General features: G+C 33.5%; 2 protein-coding genes and 1 long non-coding RNA gene across 3 annotated transcripts; 2 read left to right on the top strand and 1 right to left on the bottom strand.

Annotated features, from left to right (window-relative positions):
- Nucleotides 1-296: 296 nt before the first annotated feature.
- On the bottom strand, nt 297-3,080 carry LOC140964277 (uncharacterized). Its single transcript, XR_012172853.1, has 3 exons — nt 3,059-3,080; nt 2,780-2,844; nt 297-382 (listed from the first exon to the last, which is right to left on the bottom strand). It is a non-coding gene; the product is annotated as an uncharacterized lncRNA (long non-coding RNA).
- Nucleotides 3,081-5,265: 2,185 nt separating this feature from the next.
- LOC140964486 (uncharacterized) lies at nt 5,266-12,715 on the top strand. The gene is made up of 9 exons (XM_073424323.1): nt 5,266-5,605; nt 7,562-7,912; nt 8,000-8,215; nt 9,057-9,706; nt 10,210-10,312; nt 10,398-10,451; nt 10,538-10,641; nt 11,061-11,269; nt 11,889-12,715. The coding sequence occupies exons 1-9, from the start codon at nt 5,345-5,347 to the stop codon at nt 12,524-12,526; spliced, it is 2,586 nt and encodes an 861-aa protein (XP_073280424.1). The 5' UTR covers nt 5,266-5,344; the 3' UTR covers nt 12,527-12,715.
- A 2,412-nt stretch (nt 12,716-15,127) lies between these two features.
- On the top strand, nt 15,128-17,349 carry LOC140964024 (probable NAD(P)H dehydrogenase subunit CRR3, chloroplastic). Its single transcript, XM_073423508.1, has 3 exons — nt 15,128-15,418; nt 15,505-15,644; nt 17,109-17,349. Exons 1-3 carry the CDS (start codon nt 15,153-15,155, stop codon nt 17,231-17,233), a joined length of 531 nt encoding a protein of 176 aa, XP_073279609.1. The 5' UTR covers nt 15,128-15,152; the 3' UTR covers nt 17,234-17,349.
- Nucleotides 17,350-19,000: the final 1,651 nt, after the last annotated feature.

Below are 19,000 nucleotides of genomic sequence, written 5' to 3'. Positions count from 1 at the left end.
ATTTTCTTCTTTTCCATTGTTCTCCTGCACATTCATACAACTCAGTGAGTGGTGATCATATGAAATAATATAAGATGAAATGGACAAAATGCATACTTCATGCAACCAAAATGATGCAAACTAAGACTCACATGATGCACTAAAATACGTAAATACGACCTCTATCAATAACCACAAGCCAAGTTCTTTTCCAAAGAACATATAAGAATACATTGCATCAGAAAATACTACAACATGACATGATGGCAAACCAAGTCTTTCACAACATTTTCAAAAACAAAATAATCACATAATGTGTTAACCACCAATGCTTTCACTCGACCGTGTATGCATTCCCACATATACGACCATGCTTGATTCCCCTTCTAGCACTCTCTTTTTCCTGTTGAAGTATTGAAAATATTTCAAGGGTCGGTCATAAACAATAATAGAGTAATATTAAAAGAAACTAACTGCAATAATTTAGTGATAATTAAAACATTGAAACACCATTTTCGTGAAACAATCACAACTAGTTTATAGCTTCTTTGCAGCTATGTGTGTTGTGGCCTCTCATATGACAACGACTACACTTTGACACACATTATTCGACTTGCGATGGTATTCTTTTAGTCTTCGTATGGCCTGGCTGACTTCTCACATCAGGAGCATTTATTACATTTCTATCATCAAGATAAGACTCAGTAATGTCAAAAGTTGGGATGTGGTTAACAATTCCTTTGTATGCTTGGCGGTTCATTTCAATTTTGAAATACTTGTCACAAAAACCATAAAACGACATCGACTTCGACTCAATATGGCGCAAACATGCTTGCACGGAAGCTTATTGATTTGCCAATATCTACCTGAACAAGTCATGCATATTAAATCAATAGCAAATGATTTTTAACCATCAACTACTTCAAACCTCCAATTACAAGACCGGTGCACTCTCAACTTTCGGGATTCCACATATATGTTAGCAACAGATTTTTCCTTTTTTGGACTTAATTCTTTAACCATCGCCGATGTTGATTCACGTCAACGATGCATCATGTTCATGATTTGCACTCGTATATGGTCCACCATACACACAATAGGGAGATATCGAACTGATTTAACCCAATTATTCCAACACTCGGTTATGTTATAATTTATAACACCCCATATATCACCAAGAAACAATGCATTTGCCTAACTTTGTGGCTCAGAATTTACAATAAAATCCCTAGCAACTGGCATGGACTCTAGGATATTGCTTATGTGTTGTTCATACTCCTGCAAAGATGGAGCATATGCAGCTTTCTTGAATATCGAAGACCAATGTTTTTTTTATTATGTTTTCGATATTCAAGAAAGCTGATATGCTCCAATGTTTTTTTATTATGTTTTGGATACTTCGCAACATCTAAAATGATAAAAAAAAATAAAAAATTAAAAACATATATTTATATATAAATAAAAAAAATCGGTCTAGATAAAAGTAAATAATTGACTAGTTACATACTTCAAAAAATTATCAATTAAATGTTTCAAACAATATGCATGGTGACTACTCGTAAATAGTAACTTAACTGCCTTGATAATCTCAAGATGTCTGTCAGAGAAAAAATATGTTCATTGAATGGAATGCTTTGATATGAAAGCAAAACACTTATAAAATGAAAACAAAATCATTCCCAATTAATATCATTCTCCGCATCCACTATAGAATAAGCATTTGTGAAAAGATCATCATTGACATCCTTCGACACAACAAGTAGGATACAATCTTTATACTTATTCTTTATATGAGTCTCATCAAAAAAAAAAAATCAACGGTCTACAACCAATAACAAAATCAACTGCACATACTTGGAAACAAATGAGGAGTCGTTTAAATTTATTAATTATGATATCAATCTCACACTCAGCAACACTTCTAGGATTTGTTTCTCGAACAACACAACAATACCATCTTAGTCTATCGTAGCATCCTTTATCTGTGTCATTAATATCATGCATCGCTAACTCCTTGCCCTTCCTCACATTACGATAGTTTAACTCTACTGCATAATCTCTTGGCAAGTCTTTTTGAATTGTACAATGACGATAAGAGGGCTCTCCTATCAATTTGTATTTCACCACATTAGTTATCCATGTTGCATCTGCTATAGGATGTCCTCTGCTACATAAATTATTCTCACCACGTGTTTGTTATAACTTGCATTTTCGAATTGCATATATATTGTTTGCTTTATATTTAGAAGCATAAATTCTCCATCCACAACTCTTTTCAGTACAAGTAGCATTGTCTTTTTCGTTATCATTCTTTCTATACGAAAATGAACGTCTTGTAGCAACAACATAATTTTTAACACATCGTCTAAATTCAGCAGCATCCTTGAATGATTGACCTACGCCACAGATGCAATTAATCCAAGCATCTAGTGTATTACACAATGAGGCCTGATCGACTTCATTATCACTATTTGATTATCTGTTTTCCTCATCAACCACCAATTTGATATAAACTTGTTAAGTGCAAGATACCCAAATAATTATTTAACATACAAAATGCAAAATATTGAATGTAAATAATATTATATTATCAATTCATATCATGTGAACTTCTGCTAAATATGAGTTCAACTATATATTATGAAGCAATCATCTGCTAGGAAAATGTATTTATATTATAATACTAGAGCACAAATTATATAACCACGATATCTTAGAAAATCGCACAATTTCAAGCTTACTAGACATAAAATAAAAAATAATCAAAACAAAATATAGAGAGAAATATAATATATTTTACCTCCCAAAATTTAGGCGGCTGAAATGTTTGATTTTACTCTCTGCTCTCAATTCAATCACGGTGAGCTTCATACACATATAAAGATTAATCATATTTAGGACATCATCATCTTCGTTCAAAGTCATGTAGATCGGTAGATGTTGTGCTGTGGAGCTACGCATTGCAAAATCATAGATTCGGGAGTAATCTCTGCACATTTCTTTTCAAGCCTAACAAATATATCCATCATACTACAACCACTGAAAATTGAAATCACAAACAACTACTTCTTGCACTTACACCTATCCAAAACGAAAGGTTGCAAGACCCATTTACAGCTTCCATTTTGCACCTAATATATAAAAACATAAAAATTTAATTGATATGCATATTTCAATATTTTAAAAAATTTCCAGACAATTTTAAAAAAGTTAACTTTTTTATGAAAGAAATAAACTGTAAAATTTGAGGATAAAATTGAATTAATCAAGAAATCTATATATATTCCAGATAATCAACTCATGATTGAAATACATGACACACAAAATCAATAATAATATTAAATCCTAAATATTGGAAATGAAATCAATAAAATTCACAAAATGTAAGGAATTTACAGAAAATCACACAATAACAACCGCAATATTAAGGAATCATTAAATTGAAACAAATAAAGCAAAATCACTCATAAAGATGTAATTTAAGGAAAAAATCATAAAGCTTGAAACACACTTTCAACTCGCCTTCACTGGTTTTTTGTTCGACTTTTAAAATTCAGCATTTCGACGGATTTCTTCTGCACAACGTCTTCAATGTTTTAGGGTTAAAGTATGTGATGTTTGTCCGAAATATGGGATTTCTTTTGGAGGATGGATGTTTAAAAAATAAAAAGGGTAAAAGTTGGTTTCAATTATAAATGAGGTAAATTAGGTAATTTGATGTAAATCAGGAAATTATAACATATACATGAGTTTTGTCAGATAGTGAGAAAATATATATTCTCAACTAGGGACTGTGAGCAAATTTTAAAATGGTGTTAGGGATTTTAGGACAATTAGCCTTATATTTATTCTTTTGCGATTTTGGTCTATATTGTCCAATTTTAGTATTATTCCTATATCTTTTAGTTTTGATAATTTTATTCATTTTCATAAGAAAAATGAATTTTTAATTCATTAAATTGTTCAATTTTGGGTGTTGGTCCATTAAGTTTTAAAATTTTAGTCTTGGTATACTGACTTTTAATTTTCAGCTATTTTGGTCCAGTTAATGATGTGACATCTGAGAAGTCAACAATTTTCAATGTCACGTCAGCATTTTTCGATGTCATGTTAGCATTTTCTAATGTCGCGCCAACATTTCTGATTTCATATTAACAATTGACCAAAATAGCTGAAAGTTAAAAGTTAGTGTATCAAAACCAAACTTTGAAAACTTGATAAGCATATCTCAAAATTGAATAAGTTAGCAGCTAAAAAACTATTTTCTCATTTTTTTATCAGAAGTATTGATGTGATACTTACATCAAAATACGCGGAACCACATAGGATTCGCATATGTGTCATTAATGTTACGTCAAAAAAGGACTAAAATTACAAATATAACAAATATAGCGAACTAAGACTGAAATTTGATAATGTGTGATATCAAAATCTCATAAGGACAAATATATACTTTTTTCCTTATAAAAACTATAAATATATTTAAGATAATTACATTATTATATTTTAAAAAGTCATATATGATCCAAACAATAAATTTTATGTTCATAGTAATATAAAACTGGAGACTTAAACTCCCAAAAAAATAATTATCCATAAAAACGCAATTAGACAAAATAAATATGTTGGGACTATTCATGATATAGATAGTATAAATAATGACATAATATAAATCAATATTTTGAGGAGAAAATGGAAATGTTTTACAATGAAGAAATATTTATTTAAAGGTAAGATAAATGATCTAGTATATAAAAAGATAATTGAAATTATTTGGATCGATACATTCTCTAAAATATCTATGGTATTATGAAAAATTTATAAAATTAATCTATTTGTTTATAAGTGGTGTTCGAGTTAGTTGAGTTAGTGAACGATTAGATAATGATGATGAATTTGATTCTTCCTACCAACATCTTTTTTGATGAGTTTGTCACACACGATTTGTCCAGTGTAGTTTACTCGACGAACATTATTTGTAAGTCATTGTGTTATTTTAAGAGTTTATCCAATAAACACCAAAAATAGCGACGGTGAGTTCTCACATCATAACAAAACACGTTAATAAAGATAAAAGGATGAAATTATGATTTTTGGTTTTTTTATAAAATTTTATTATTTCAAATTACAATTTAAATTTTTTTATTGATCTGTATAATTATGATATGAATTATTTAAATATGATAATTTCGAGTTATTTTTTGTGTATCCCATAATTTTTATAAAGAATTATGATATGAATATAAATTAAATTAATTTTAAGGAAAAATAAATTGGACTGCTTCTCCAAAAACACCATCAAGATTATTAGAACCCTCAATTTTCAATCCATATTTGTAATTCTACAGAAATTTGTAACCATAATATGGCGTTAATAATACCGTCCCATCTCAAATTCAAGTCACCCAATTTTCTTCGACAGCAGAAATTCTTGCATTTTGATTCCCGGGTCGAAGTTTTTTCAGCTAAAAAATCCACGAATACTATCCTTACTTCAAGAAACCATTGTCTTCCTCACAAATTCGCTAACCCCTTTGGCGTCCGTAGATTTTCTGTGTTGACAAGAGCTTGCAGTGATGGCGATGGAGTTGAAATTTTTGCTGCCAAAGAACAGCCATTTGCTTCTGTAAGTTATTTCCTTAGTGAAAATTCACTATGGTCTTCGTCTTTCTTGTTATGTAGCTTGTATGTGTTAGTACTCGTGTAAAATAGAGGTATTTGGGCATTTGTAACTTCCATGTATGAATTCGATTATGGTGATACTAATGGTGTTTTGGATAGTTGGCTTTCTTGTTTTTCGAATTATGAATTTTGCGTTAGTGATTGTAGGGGATGCATTTCATCGGTTTCATAGAACTTTGATTGATGCTGACTTAAGTTATCCAATGTCTTTCCTGAAATGTTTTAAGGGTGAATAGGGATGGATGGATGTGAAATTAGTGGATTTGGAGTTCTCAACATTGTGTATATTGGAGCTAAAAATTTTGTTGGTTCGATTTACGCCATTACCTAGCAAGTTTTTTTAGGCGCTTTGAAAGAATTTGAAATGGCCATTGAAGTACATGTCATTTCAATAAATGAACATTTAAATATTTTGATTTTATATATGCTCCTCGAAACCACGTATATCCATTTGGTCGCAGTCTATTGTTGCATTTGGATGGAATGATTATGATATGGGGGAAGAAATTGATGGATAATCAGTAATCTGCAGTAACTCCATTTTGTGAGAATTTTAAATCATTTATGTTGATTCCTAACAAGTTTGAAATGGATGGGCCAAAATTTCAAATTCACGTAATTCAAAATCATCCAAACAAATATGGCGAATGTTGAATGAATTTGGAACCAATTCATTTCGAAAACTTCAATTCAACCACGCACCCTAAGGCTACGTTTGGATCAGCTGGTTTCAAATACTACTTTTCAATTACATTGCTTATGTTTAGGCAGAAAAAAATAGCAAAATATTTCAATGCTTTTTCCTCCTACTTATTTTTGTATATATTTGAAAGAATTAGAAATGACATAACCACAAATTCAGATAAATAGATTTTCAAATTCTTTGATTTTAAATCCTCTTACAAAATTAAATGCGGTCATCAAAAAGTGACCTAAGGGAATTTATTTTTATTTTCTTGCCATGATAGAGACTTTGTGGCAGTAAAAGATCATTTTGCTGCTCAATCGAGACTTTTTTGGTGACCTCTTCAGTCTATCATTTGCCTGAGTTTCTTGGATTCTATTCTAGCCATCACTTTCTTCAAACTTTTGGTTGCTATAGAACTAGGAGACTGCTTTGAACTGTGGTAGCCTCTTCTTAACATGTGCTGGAGCTATAGCTGATGGCTTGTGGTGTCATTTATTGCTTCTATAGTCGTGGGGTGAACCACATAACTGGATATGCTCTTAGGGTTCTGTTTTTAACAAATGATTAAACCTGCCAAAAGTTTAACAAAAGGCTTCCGTTTTAGAGTGATGGGTTGTCTGCCTATATTGAAGTAGTCAGTTTCTAATGCTTATTCCAAAAGCTAACTGGCCTTAATGAAACTAAAGAGCGTTAATTTCGTGATTGTATGGATCGTGCTTATTAACACTTTCTTGAACAATATCGTCCGCTTTATTAAATATACTGGAAATTTTTCTTTCTTCCCTCATTCATCTCTTTTTCCACTCTTATCAGTTTTCATGAAGATTTTAGTACATGTGTTCACATTTGATCATCAAGTCATATTATACTATATTTTTTCATGTTATAGAGTCATAGAACATAATAAATAAAATGTAAAACATGTTTAACTTTGGATATGATGTTCAAAGTACAGATTTCATATTCAGTCTTAGTTTCTGAGTTGGTTTTAGATCTAACACATATAGGGGATGTTGTGGCTAAATGCAGCCATTTGTTAAACATCTTGTTTTTTTAGGTTCAAAGTTATTTGCTAAGTATGTTTGTTTGTTTGCATGTATTTGGTTACATTTTATTTGGTAACAGACTTCTTTAAATTGGATTGATCATAATGCTGAAGTGGGGTTCCTTTTTATGCAATGGATGACATTTCTTATCATCTTATGATTTCAGGATGTTGATAATTCAAAGGACAGCTCATCCAGCTGGAATGACGGTTATATCGCAATGTTTGTCCGGATGCTAGGTTTGGATAATGATCCTCAAGATAGAGCACAGGCTGTTGTGACACTGTGGAAGTACTCACTTGGTGGCAAGGAGTATGTTGACAACATTATGAGATTTAGTGGCACTGTAAATCTCATAGTTAACCTTCTAAAATCAGACTCTGATTCCGCGTGTGAAGCAGCTGCTGGTCTTTTACGGGTTATATCTGCAATTAATGTCTATCGAGATTTAGTTGCTGAGAGTGCTGCAGTAGAAGAGATGACTGGCCTATTGAGACGATGTCCCTTGTCTTCTGAGGTAAAGAAGAATATCTTTCACTATATTTGGCATTGTGGTTAATGATCAGGATTGATCTCTTGTTTGTTCTTTTTTTTTTGCCTGCAGGTGAAGGAGCAAAGTATATGTACTTTGTGGAACTTGTCTGTAGATGAGAAGGTTAGAGCGAGAATTACCAGCTCCGAGATCCTGCCTCTACTTGTCAAGTTCTTGGAGGAAGAAGATTTGAAAGTTAACGAGGCTGCTGGTGGAGTTTTGGCTAACTTGGCATTGAGCCATTCAGAGCATGAAATAATGATTGAAGCTGGTGTTATACCTAAACTGGTGAGGATTACTCCCTTGATATTTGAAATTTTCTGTGGGGTTTTTCTGCTAATGTCATGATTGACACCTTAAAAAATATTCTATCTTGAGAACTGAAGAAAAGGTTGGTTAGATAATAAAGAAAGAGTTTGGCCCAACTCTCTGTTTTTTTCCTTTTTGCATGGTATACTGGCCATACGACATCATTTGATTCAACCAAGAATAAAATACCCTTATGTTTCAAAGTCACTATATCATCCTTCTATCTTTTTGGGCCAAATTTTTTTATTATCAGAGAAATTTATTACATTTACTTTGATATAATGAGAAAAAAATCAGCATATTTTATAAATAAGGTTACAAATATCAATTATAGAAGTCATAATAACGTAGTTCTTTTTTCTTGATGACATCAATACACACACACTCTCGTCTAAAGAAACTGCTTAAGTTTTGACCTGAAGAGACATGTTCGGGTTAAGCCCTCAACAGTGGAATATGGTTCAGTTTCATTTTGATCTATTGATTATAAGTTTTGAACCAGATTTTGCCATTTTGGTTTGAAACTGAAGTGAACTTTCAGATTTTTTGGTTTTGGTGATTATGGTTTCAGATTGGTGTTACAGAATCACGTACCCCCGGGTCACAGTAAACCTCTGCATGTTTGTTTCCTGTTACATTTTTCTCTTGTTGGTATACTTACTATAACATGAAAATGGAATCAAAATCTTGGTCTAAGTAGTGTTTTGTCACTAGAGAATGACAGCATCAACTAAAATTGATGTGCTCTTCCCCTTGTGATATTGATAATTATTTAATCTGAATTAATAATTTTAAGAACTTATTTATATGCACTATGCAGGCAAAGTTCTTGAAGTTTGAGCTTGAAGAATCTAAAGTCATCAGAAAGGTAGCGAGAAATGCTTTGTTGGAATTTGCTAAAGATGAGTATAATAGGATACTTGTTATGGAGGAGGGTATAGTGTTGGTCCCTTTGATTGGGACAGCTGCCTACAAGTCTTTCAGACCAGCCTTGTACTCATGGCCTTATTTACCCGATGGTACCAAGATTGAACAGACATCAAAAGGTCCTTCTAAATATGGTGCTTCAGAACTACTGCTCGGATTAAATGTTCAGGAAAAAAATATCGATTTAGATGAGGCAAAGATTAACGCTTTGGTGGGACGGACACAACAGCAGTTTCTTGCCCGTATAGGTGCAATAGAAATGGAATTTGATAATAAATCTGACAACCATTGCAATTCAAATGAGAGGTTTACGCTCTTGCCATGGATAGATGGTGTCGCTCGATTGGTTTTAATTCTTGGACTTGAAGATGAATCAGCTATTGCTAGAGCTGCAAGGTCCATTGCCGATGCATCCTTCAATGAACATATGCGGATTTCATTTATGGAAGCTGGTGCTCCCAAGTTTCTTGTTCAGTTAATTAATCATTCAAGTGACACTATTAGATTGGCCATACTTCAAGCCTTGGACAAGATGTCCATCAGGTAAAATTCATGTTCTTTTTCATGTTTTCATATATCAAGTAATCAAACTGCGTGCTGAGTGCTGACTATATTGGTCTTGTCTGGGAGGCTTAAAATCAGGTGTATCTCTATATTTGTTTCTGTTTCTCCATACACAACTAATAACTAAACTATCCTGTTTGGATGAACTTATTACTGGAGAAACATAAACATAATTAGTCCAGAAACAGAAAAAGGTCCAGAAATTTGTTTCTAATATTCTTAAAAAATTTGTCATCTCTCATTTGCCCAACTGCTTCATGACTTTATTGCGTTTTTATACTTTCAGAAGGCAAAAGTCCTAGTATTCTGTTTTCGTGAAATGAACTTCTCTTTGCATACTTTTTCTATTTCTTTTAATGCGAAAGAGTCCGTTTTAGACCAACTTTTTCTATGAGTCACAGTTCTAACTTCTATTAATCTGTTGATGCACTTTATCCACTGGGAATTGGCTGATATAACTTTGTGTATGCATTACAATCCAGCACTAATGTATGCCAGAAAATTGAAGCAGAAGGCGTTTTGCATCCTCTAATAAATTTGCTGAAGCATTCTAAGTTAGAGACATCTCAGAGCTTAATTGCAACGGTGATTAAATTGATTTCTTTTCCTATATTGAACACAGTTTAATCTGTTTTACCGAAATATGAGATATTGTTGTGTTCAACTGTAGATTCTGAGCATTCTTACTCGGATTTTGGACCCCAACAAAGGTATAACATTGAAGGTATGTAGCTACTTTGACCAGTGCTTTTCAGGGAACTCAGCAGCTTCTGCTCTCATTGAACTTTTCTTTGAATATCGATGTTTCAGGTTTTCAATGGAACAGTCGATAATTCAAAAGATGGATGGGATGTGACTGGGAATCCAATATCAGATGAGGGGAATGACACGGTGTCATCAAAATCGTCCCCTAGGTTTGTATTTTCTTGAGTTAATATGGGAACAGACATTGGAAATTTTGGGTTAAAATGTTCTGGCTTTTTGCCTCATTGTCCTCTTTATAAGATTGTGCTAATTTTAGGCATGAGAAAGAAAAAAATTATCATAAATGACTTAAGGTACATTTAGCTGCATAATTAATTTATAAACTACTTCAACTTTTGTCATAATATGTCGTGTATCGAGTTGTTGCATTGAAAGTGTAAAGGATGACTTCCAACGTTTGAGTTGTTTTTCTTGTATACTAGACATCCACGTAGATTATTAAGGAAAGTATCATGTTCAGAACTTTATATGGTATAATAATCATCCCAAAATGCGGTGTTATGTTACTGATGTAATATGAGATTGCATTTTAGATGCCATTTCATGATGCAGATTAGTTCTTTGACAGTGGGCAGACCGTTGATTTAAACGAGCTTGTTGATTCCACTGTCTTTACTTCCCTAGTGGATATAATGAAGACATCAAATCCAGATTTGCAGAGAAAAGCTTCGTCAATCATCGAGTTTATTACCATGATCAAACCTTGTGTGGAAAAGCTCATCTTAGCAGACATTGAATCTGGTCTAGAAGCAGTTTTTCGACAAAAATCTTTGACAGGTATGAAAGAAAATTGACTGCTATGAGAGGCATGAAAGTATTATAAGACGTGTGATTATACCAAAATAATCTGAGTAATCATGGAAAATTTTGGGGGAGCGAAAACTGCAAGATTTTTCAAGGAAGAAAACATCTATTTTCCCTTTGTTAATACATTATGATTGAAGTATGCGTGAAATTCAAAATGAGTCGAACAGTTATTTCTATTTTTGAGTCAATATATTGACTATAAGGGTTGGGAAATGGAGCTCAAGGCATCATCCGACATTTTGTAACACACTCGGTAACATGCGGGGAACTTTATAGTTTAAAAGATTTCTTCTTCGTTATTATCAGTCAAAGATTGTGGTATTGTGGAAATCCCTAGATTTTACAATAGCTTTTACCACAGTTACCTGCTACTTTAGACCTTTCACCTCCCCAACGATTCCCCAATTTTGCGAGCATCAAGTGAAATGCCAAAATTTTCTTGAAATTTCAGGATTTTGATTTGTTATGAACTTTGCTTTTACAATTGAGCCATTGGCTTGAGAAGTAGAGAACTCCATAAATGATGAGAAAGTCCTCTTTATTTTCCTTTCTATCGTGTTTATACTAACCTGTATAAACCGATCCACAGAGACGGAAGACGACGCCCAGGGCAAACAGCTCGAACTACGCTCCCTGGAACTTGAAGAAGCTGGCCAAGCAGTATCTGCAGCATCCCGATTACTCACTCGATTACTAGACCACGGCCACTTTCGCCAAACCGTAAATTATCCCCATTTCACGGGGCTTCTTCGCACTATCCTTGTTTCCGACACCCCTCTCCATTATAAAGACAGGGTCGCCGCATCCCTTGTTAAACTCAGCTCATTGTCAGGGCGTTACTCAGGATTTGAGAACTCGATAAGTACGGAAGTAACTCTTTACGAGACGATCCCAAGATTGATACAACAGATCCAAAGCTCATCCTTCCCTGAAGTCCAACAAGCTGCTGTTTTAGAGCTCAACAGGATAATATCAGAAGGGTTGATGGATTCTTCCCGGGCTGTTGCTTCGGAAGGCGGGATTTTTGCATTGGTGAAGTTGATGGAAATTGGTAGTGACCGAGCTAAAGAGGCGAGCTTAGAAATTCTTTATAGTTTAGGAATGGATAGCGAGAACCATGCTGTGATTGTAGCAGCCGGGGCTGTTCCAATCTTGAAGAAAATCGTGCTTTCTCAAGGGCCGCAGTGGACGCGCGCCCTTCGTCTGCTTAGAAATTTGCCTACATAGTACGTTAAAACAAAGTCATGTTCGTCGAGGATTGCTTTAGTTTCTAAATGAGGATCACATAGATGTATTAGAAATTTTCGGAACCATTTTTATGTATACACATCCACACCCTTTCCTTTAGTTGATGGCACACTCATGTAGGATAAATTTGGCACTTTACTGTATGTTGTATTTAGTAGGATGACATAATTTTTTTATTAAAAAAATCAGACGCGTGATCAATTTTATGTGGCGAAGATAAATTTAATTTGAAGTGGATTTACGAGTATAAGCAATTTTATAATACTAGCATAGAAATAATACAATTTTGCAAATATGAATCACAAAAACTCTTGTGAGATGGTCTCACGGATCAATTTCGTGGATCAAATCTCTTATTTGGGTCATCCATGAAAAATATTACTTTTTATACTAAAAGTATTACTTTTTACTGTGAATATCGATAGGGTTGATCCGTCTCACATATAAAGATTCGTAAGATCGTCTCACAAGAGACTTACTCAATATGAATATAATTTAATAATCTAAAAATTAGAGTAGTAACAATCAGGCAAATATTATAACGATTGAGAGGGTGATGGCCGCGTTTTGGTGTCATGATATTATATCAATTCGTTCTAACTAATTTTAATTTACAAAATAATTTGACTAAAATAGCCTTATTTTATAAATGATTGTAACTAATTATAAAAACACAGGAACACAGTAAGGATGTGCATAACTTTATATTCTAATTCTTCCAGTTTTCTTTTTAAATAATATTTGTTTCCTCTTTTTTATCTTTTCATTTTTTTAACTATATCTTACCAATTTTTATTGTATCATTTTATCTCGTTATAATTATATACTATACTATGTAATTATGCACCAACACCATAAAGTCAATCTTATAACTAATCTTTCATATTTATTTTTTCAATTTAAAAATATTTTAAATATTAATTTATTTTTTATTTAACATAAATTATTTTGCGTGCTTGGAATTAAAAAGAAACACTCTAAAAACTAGGTATCAATCTGAAGAAAATTGAACATGTAAAGAATCAAGAAAATTGAAGCTTATATATTTGAGTATTCCTCTTCCCTATTTTATGTTTTTTTTTAAAAAAAAATTGAATGTAAGAAAAAAAAAATATAAAAATGGATGAGTTGAACATATAAAAAGAGGGGGAAGGAAAAGGAGTAAAAATGAAACATAAAAAATGTTGAGTAGGTCTCTTATGTGACGGTCTCACGAATCTGTATCTGTGAGACGGGTCAACTTTACCGATATTCACAATAAAAAGTAATACTCTTAGCATAAAAAGTAATAATTTTTCATTGATTATCCAAATAAGATATCCGTTTAATAAATACGACCCGTGAGACCGTCTCACACAAGTTTTTACCAAAAATATTTTGCTCTCACAACAGAAGGGGAAAAGACTAAAAAAAATAGAGAGAAACAAAAAACCAAAAAACCTGGAAAATAAAATAGTTAGTATATATATTAAAAAAAGGCCAATTTTTTTTTTTTAAAAAAAGAAAATGTTAGATAGTGGGATGTGGAGTAAAATGAACTCCCAGAGCATCCCCTACCGTGCGATTCGAGTCGAATTCGAACATGTTCGAACTTTTTTCAAGCCAAACTCGAAGTCAAATTATTTTGTTCGATAGTTCGCGAATCTTAATATTTTATTAATATAATATAATTATATATTAAATAAATAAATTTCGAGTATTTTGATTACTTATTTTCGAACAATAGTTCGAATATTTCGAAAAAAATGTTCGAATCTTTCGAGTCGAACTCGAACTCGAGTTTTAATTCGAACCAAGCCAAAATTTTCAAACTTCAAATCGAGCTCGAACTCGAATAGAACTAATTTGAGCCAAATTCAAACATTCAAATTTTTGTTATATTCGTCTCAGGTCGATTTTTGCACACGCCTAATCCGTTCCCTAAAAACACTGACAATATTTCTTCACTTTAGTATAAATTCTAAATTCTTTATATATTAGTTTATTCAACTAAAAAAACATGAAAAATAAGTACAACGAAAGTAAAACAAATCGTGGATATACATAAACATAACATGTAAGAAGGCCATTAGAAAAATAAAATTTTGAGCTGGGAAGAAGTTTCGTCACAGTTAATTTACAAATTGGATACCTTATTTTAAACTTGGATTTGAGATATTTTTAACTTGAAGTGGATTTGTAAATATGGTTAGTTTTGGGTTTTAAAATTTAAAATAAAAGTTATGTTTCTGAAACAAAGATGAGATTAAAAAAAGCAAAAATTTGTGTGAGACGTTCTGTCGTAATTTGTGAGACGGATCTCTTATTTGGTTCATCCGTGAAAAAGTATTACTTTTTATGCTAAAAATATTACTTTTTATTATGAATATCGATAGGGTTGACCTGTCTCACAGATAAAGATTCGTGAGATCGTCTCACAAGATACCTACTCCCAGAAAAATAAGTTGGATTGACAAAAATCAAAGGATATTGGTGGTCTAAAAAAATCAAAATATATTGAAAATAAATAAAAATTGATCGAAAAAGGAAAAAAAAAGAAAAAGAAAAGATATTTCAACCATAGTCAAATATATATGTTCATTTGCATGAGTTGCCGTTAAGAGCAATGGCTATCCTCTGCTGTTCCTCCATCCACAAATGTCGGATTATAGCTTCAGCTTCACCCGAAAACACAACCCCATCGCTAAATTCGCATCAAAATATCAATTTCCACACGATTTCGACGACAAAAAACTCAAGCCCACAAAAAATCCAACTCGAAAACCGTGAACAACTGCAGCAAGATAGGAAGAAGCTGAAGAGGAGGAATCGTTCTTCTATACTTGAAATTGAGCGCGCAATTGGTTCTGGGATTTTTCGAGACAGCGACGGGCAAGGATAACGAAAACCCTTTTTTTGTTTTCCCTCAAGTTTAGTGTTTTTGTGTTTTTATGAGTTTGTTTTGTGGAATGTTGCAGTGAATCAGATGGGAAGAGTCGTTTGTTCGATAATCTGTTGGGGAACACTGTTGGGAAGAGCGAAGGGTCCGCGGAGAAGAAGCTGAGGGAGACTGGAGAATGGCTTGTTGATCAAACTGAGAGGACTTCTCGCTCTGCTGGTAATTTTTATTTTATTCTTACTAATTATGAAATACTGAAATTTGGATGTTTGTGTTAGTAGCTTTTCTATCTTCGGTGCCCAGCGAATAGTATTAGTCGATACAAGGAAAATCTCTTTTCCGCGAGACAAAATATCCCGTATAACAATGTTCTACGTTGACGACAATCGTCTCTAAAATACGACGACTTCCAATCAAGAGAATGCAGCACAACAACTCTTGATAACAAGGAATGAAATATGCAGAACTTTCAAGTATACAATGAATGAGAAGGGAAATGCAGCAATGCAGCAAAGATGCGAAAAAAGTATGAGCAATGCAGATGAAGAGATTATTTGTAGCCTATTCAGCAGTTGCATTGAAGGAGCACAACCTCTGGATACGAACGCAACTTTCTGTGAAAGGCCAAATGACGCACTGTTTGATCCGAACGTAGCCTGGCTGTTGTGAAGGCTAAAGGACGCACTGTTTGGTCCAAACACGAGTGATTGATTAAGGGATACAAAGTTTCCGAATGAGTGCAATCTTTGTTTCAAAATAAAAATTATTTTCAAATAAATTTTGCCTAAAATTAATACGGTCAAGAGATCTCACCGAGCCGATCGGCCGCTCGCTTGTGTTTCATCGAGAGCCCGCCTATCAACGTCTTCTTCCTTCCAAAAACTTCTGGTACCCCTTGGGGTCCAAACCCTTAGCTCAAACTTGGAGCTAATACGGAAGACTATACTTGGCTTATTTTCCAACGTAGGACAACTCCCACTTTCTTTCATTCACTATTCACCACTTATCCAACAGTTTGGTGTTGGATTGATTTGTTTTTGAGGTGTTACTTTTGATTATATCTGAATTGGGATGTGTAATACTTGTTCTCGAAAATGGAATTTGTGTGGATTTTTCATTTAGATGGCTTTAATGGTTTGGGCTGATCCATCTTCATTTGGAGGGCTTGAATTTATATTGTTTTATAGTGATGCAATGACTCCTCTAAAGGATTTATTCCCCTAAATGTCTCTCGAGCTTTTAAGTCGAAATCATTGGTAATTTGTATAACTAATTTGTAGAGAAAATCGGCTAGACATGTGTAATGTGGGCAAAATCATCGGTTAGATTCGTGTGATGTGTGCGAAATCTTGCAGTTGAGTTGCTTGAACTATAACTTTAGTTGGAACGCAAGTTCATTTTAACTTTAAGTTTCTTATGAAATTCAATGTGCGTTAGTCTTACACCAAGGTCATCACCCTCTCTCTAATTCGGCAGCGTTTTCTTGATGAAACAAACTCTATTTTACATTTCTTTGATGATTGATGTTTATATCTGCAGATATTCATAGACAATCACCATGTAATATATCTATCGATTACGTTATTCTTGAGTTTTTTATACTCTCCAATGCATTAATTATCAGAAAATTCTCTTCAATCACCCCAATCCTGACATTGAAATTCATCTATTGCTGCTTTGCAGGAAAGCAAATTCTGATGACCATGTTCCTATGGATCCTACCGATGTGGATAGTTGCATTTCTTGTAGTTTCCGGGGTCGTACAGCTTCCATTCACCACGCCTTTTCTTGAAGATGTAATTTCATGAAGAATAATAAGTCATGTTCTTTGATTTCATATACCAATAACATCGATGGATCTTTTTACGAGATGAATGACAATCTTCTGGTTAATCTCAATAAGTTTCTGCTTTGGTCCATTCCACGTAATTTCTTGTTCTACGAGCACCATCTTTCATCTAGTCAAGCTCGAATCTTTTAGTTAAGGACAATAATGTTGGAATACCGTTTTCTCGCACCTAAAACATAGCGGTATTTTAAATTTTTTTTGATTTCGACATTCGAAACTTTTATTTGGCATCATATTAATTTAACATATATATGGTGTTTAAAATTGTTACCTTTGCGTATTTAACACTGGACATCAAACCAGTTTGAGATTAGCGGAGTTGGTTCTTTTTGTATATCCCTTCGAAAAGATCTCCCTCCTCTGATCGTCTAATTAAGTCTACGATCAAAGACTTTGTTTCTTGTTTGGATCGCACTATAGATCATAAACAATTTCTGCGTTGAAATTGGAACGCCCGAATTTCAAAAATCCGGAAACGGTGCGACGGCGATGGAAGATCTTCAAAAATCTGAAGGCAGTGCAGTGTCAACGGGGCGACGACGATGGAAGGTCTTGATATAGGTGGATTTTACGTGTTTTTCATATTATGTGATAGCTCATTGTGTTGCATATATCATTTAGATTGCGTGCATTTTGTGACATTTTGGCTATATTATGTTTTATTGTTGCTCTTGTGTCTCGTGGGTGAAAATGCAGGAAATTCGTGAATAAACTGAAGAAATTCGAGAGTCATCCGCTCGGACGCATATTTATGTCCGTCGGACGTCTGCAAGGTGTGAGTAAAAGATTTTTTGCGAGAGTCATCCGCCCGGCCGGAAACTTATGTCCTCATCCGCTCGGGCGCGTCGAATGAATATTTAAAACAAGATCTGCGCAAGCCATCCGCCTGGGCGGAAACTCATGTCCGCCCGGGCGGGTTTTATTTTTGGAAAGATTTGTTGCCGATCTTTTTCCTAAATTTCAAAAAGAGGCTGATAGATGGGACGCTTTTGGAAGATTTTCAGACATCATTCAGCAGCTAAGGAAGTGGAGAAAAGGAGAAATTGCTTGGAGTTGAAGATTGGAAGATTTCTGGGCATCGTTCTTCGCGTTTTTCGTCAAATCTAGTATTTCTTAGTTTTTATCCTTTAAACATTGTTTAGTTTAACTATGAATTCGAGTAGCTAATTACAATATTTGTTGGGATTTAAGGGGATCCTACACCGAACTTTGATTTGATTAATTCACATGTTGATGTTGATTTATTCTTGATTTTACTACTATTTTCATTACAATTATTAAAATGTAGCTAACTTTAATAATAATCTTATATTGCGAGTGAGTTCGAGAGAATAGCTTGTGATAGAAACGAGTAGCATAATCCGTGGATCTACAATTTACATAGACATATGAAATTGGATACGCGCCGATAGTCATAGTCCATTAGAGCGAAAAATAGGGGATTTCATAGATCGATATGCGATTCACTCTTGATAAATAATTAAAGACATTTAATTACTTCACTGAGTAGAATTAGTTTGACATAGCTCGAGAATGTGTGTTCAATTGAATAGAAAATCCTGTCGGAAGCGTAAATCACTATCGAACGAATTAATTAATGCACGAGAGGTAGGTGAACTGAAATTCCCAACAAATTCATTTCTCATTGAATTTTAATCAACCATTCTAGACACTATATCTCATTATTTAATTCCTGAACCTTTTTATCTGCATGTTTATTTGAGCA

Source organism: Primulina huaijiensis, chromosome 18 (assembly GCF_012295235.1).
Source record: "Primulina huaijiensis isolate GDHJ02 chromosome 18, ASM1229523v2, whole genome shotgun sequence".
Taxonomy (NCBI): domain Eukaryota; kingdom Viridiplantae; phylum Streptophyta; class Magnoliopsida; order Lamiales; family Gesneriaceae; genus Primulina; species Primulina huaijiensis.
This window is presented reverse-complemented; position numbering and strand designations above follow the sequence as displayed.

Excerpts from the sequence above, each read along its gene's own strand:
- LOC140964486 (XM_073424323.1), top strand. The coding sequence starts at position 5,345 with ATGGCGTTAATAATACCGTCCCATCTCAAATTCAAGTCACCCAATTTT. Across the intron at positions 5,606-7,561 it reads AAGAACAGCCATTTGCTTCT|GATGTTGATAATTCAAAGGA; the intron begins GTAAGTTATTTC and ends TTATGATTTCAG. Across the intron at positions 10,313-10,397 it reads CTCAGAGCTTAATTGCAACG|ATTCTGAGCATTCTTACTCG; the intron begins GTGATTAAATTG and ends GTTCAACTGTAG.
- LOC140964024 (XM_073423508.1), top strand. The coding sequence starts at position 15,153 with ATGGCTATCCTCTGCTGTTCCTCCATCCACAAATGTCGGATTATAGCT. Across the intron at positions 15,419-15,504 it reads ATTTTTCGAGACAGCGACGG|TGAATCAGATGGGAAGAGTC; the intron begins GCAAGGATAACG and ends GGAATGTTGCAG. Across the intron at positions 15,645-17,108 it reads GAGGACTTCTCGCTCTGCTG|GAAAGCAAATTCTGATGACC; the intron begins GTAATTTTTATT and ends GCTGCTTTGCAG.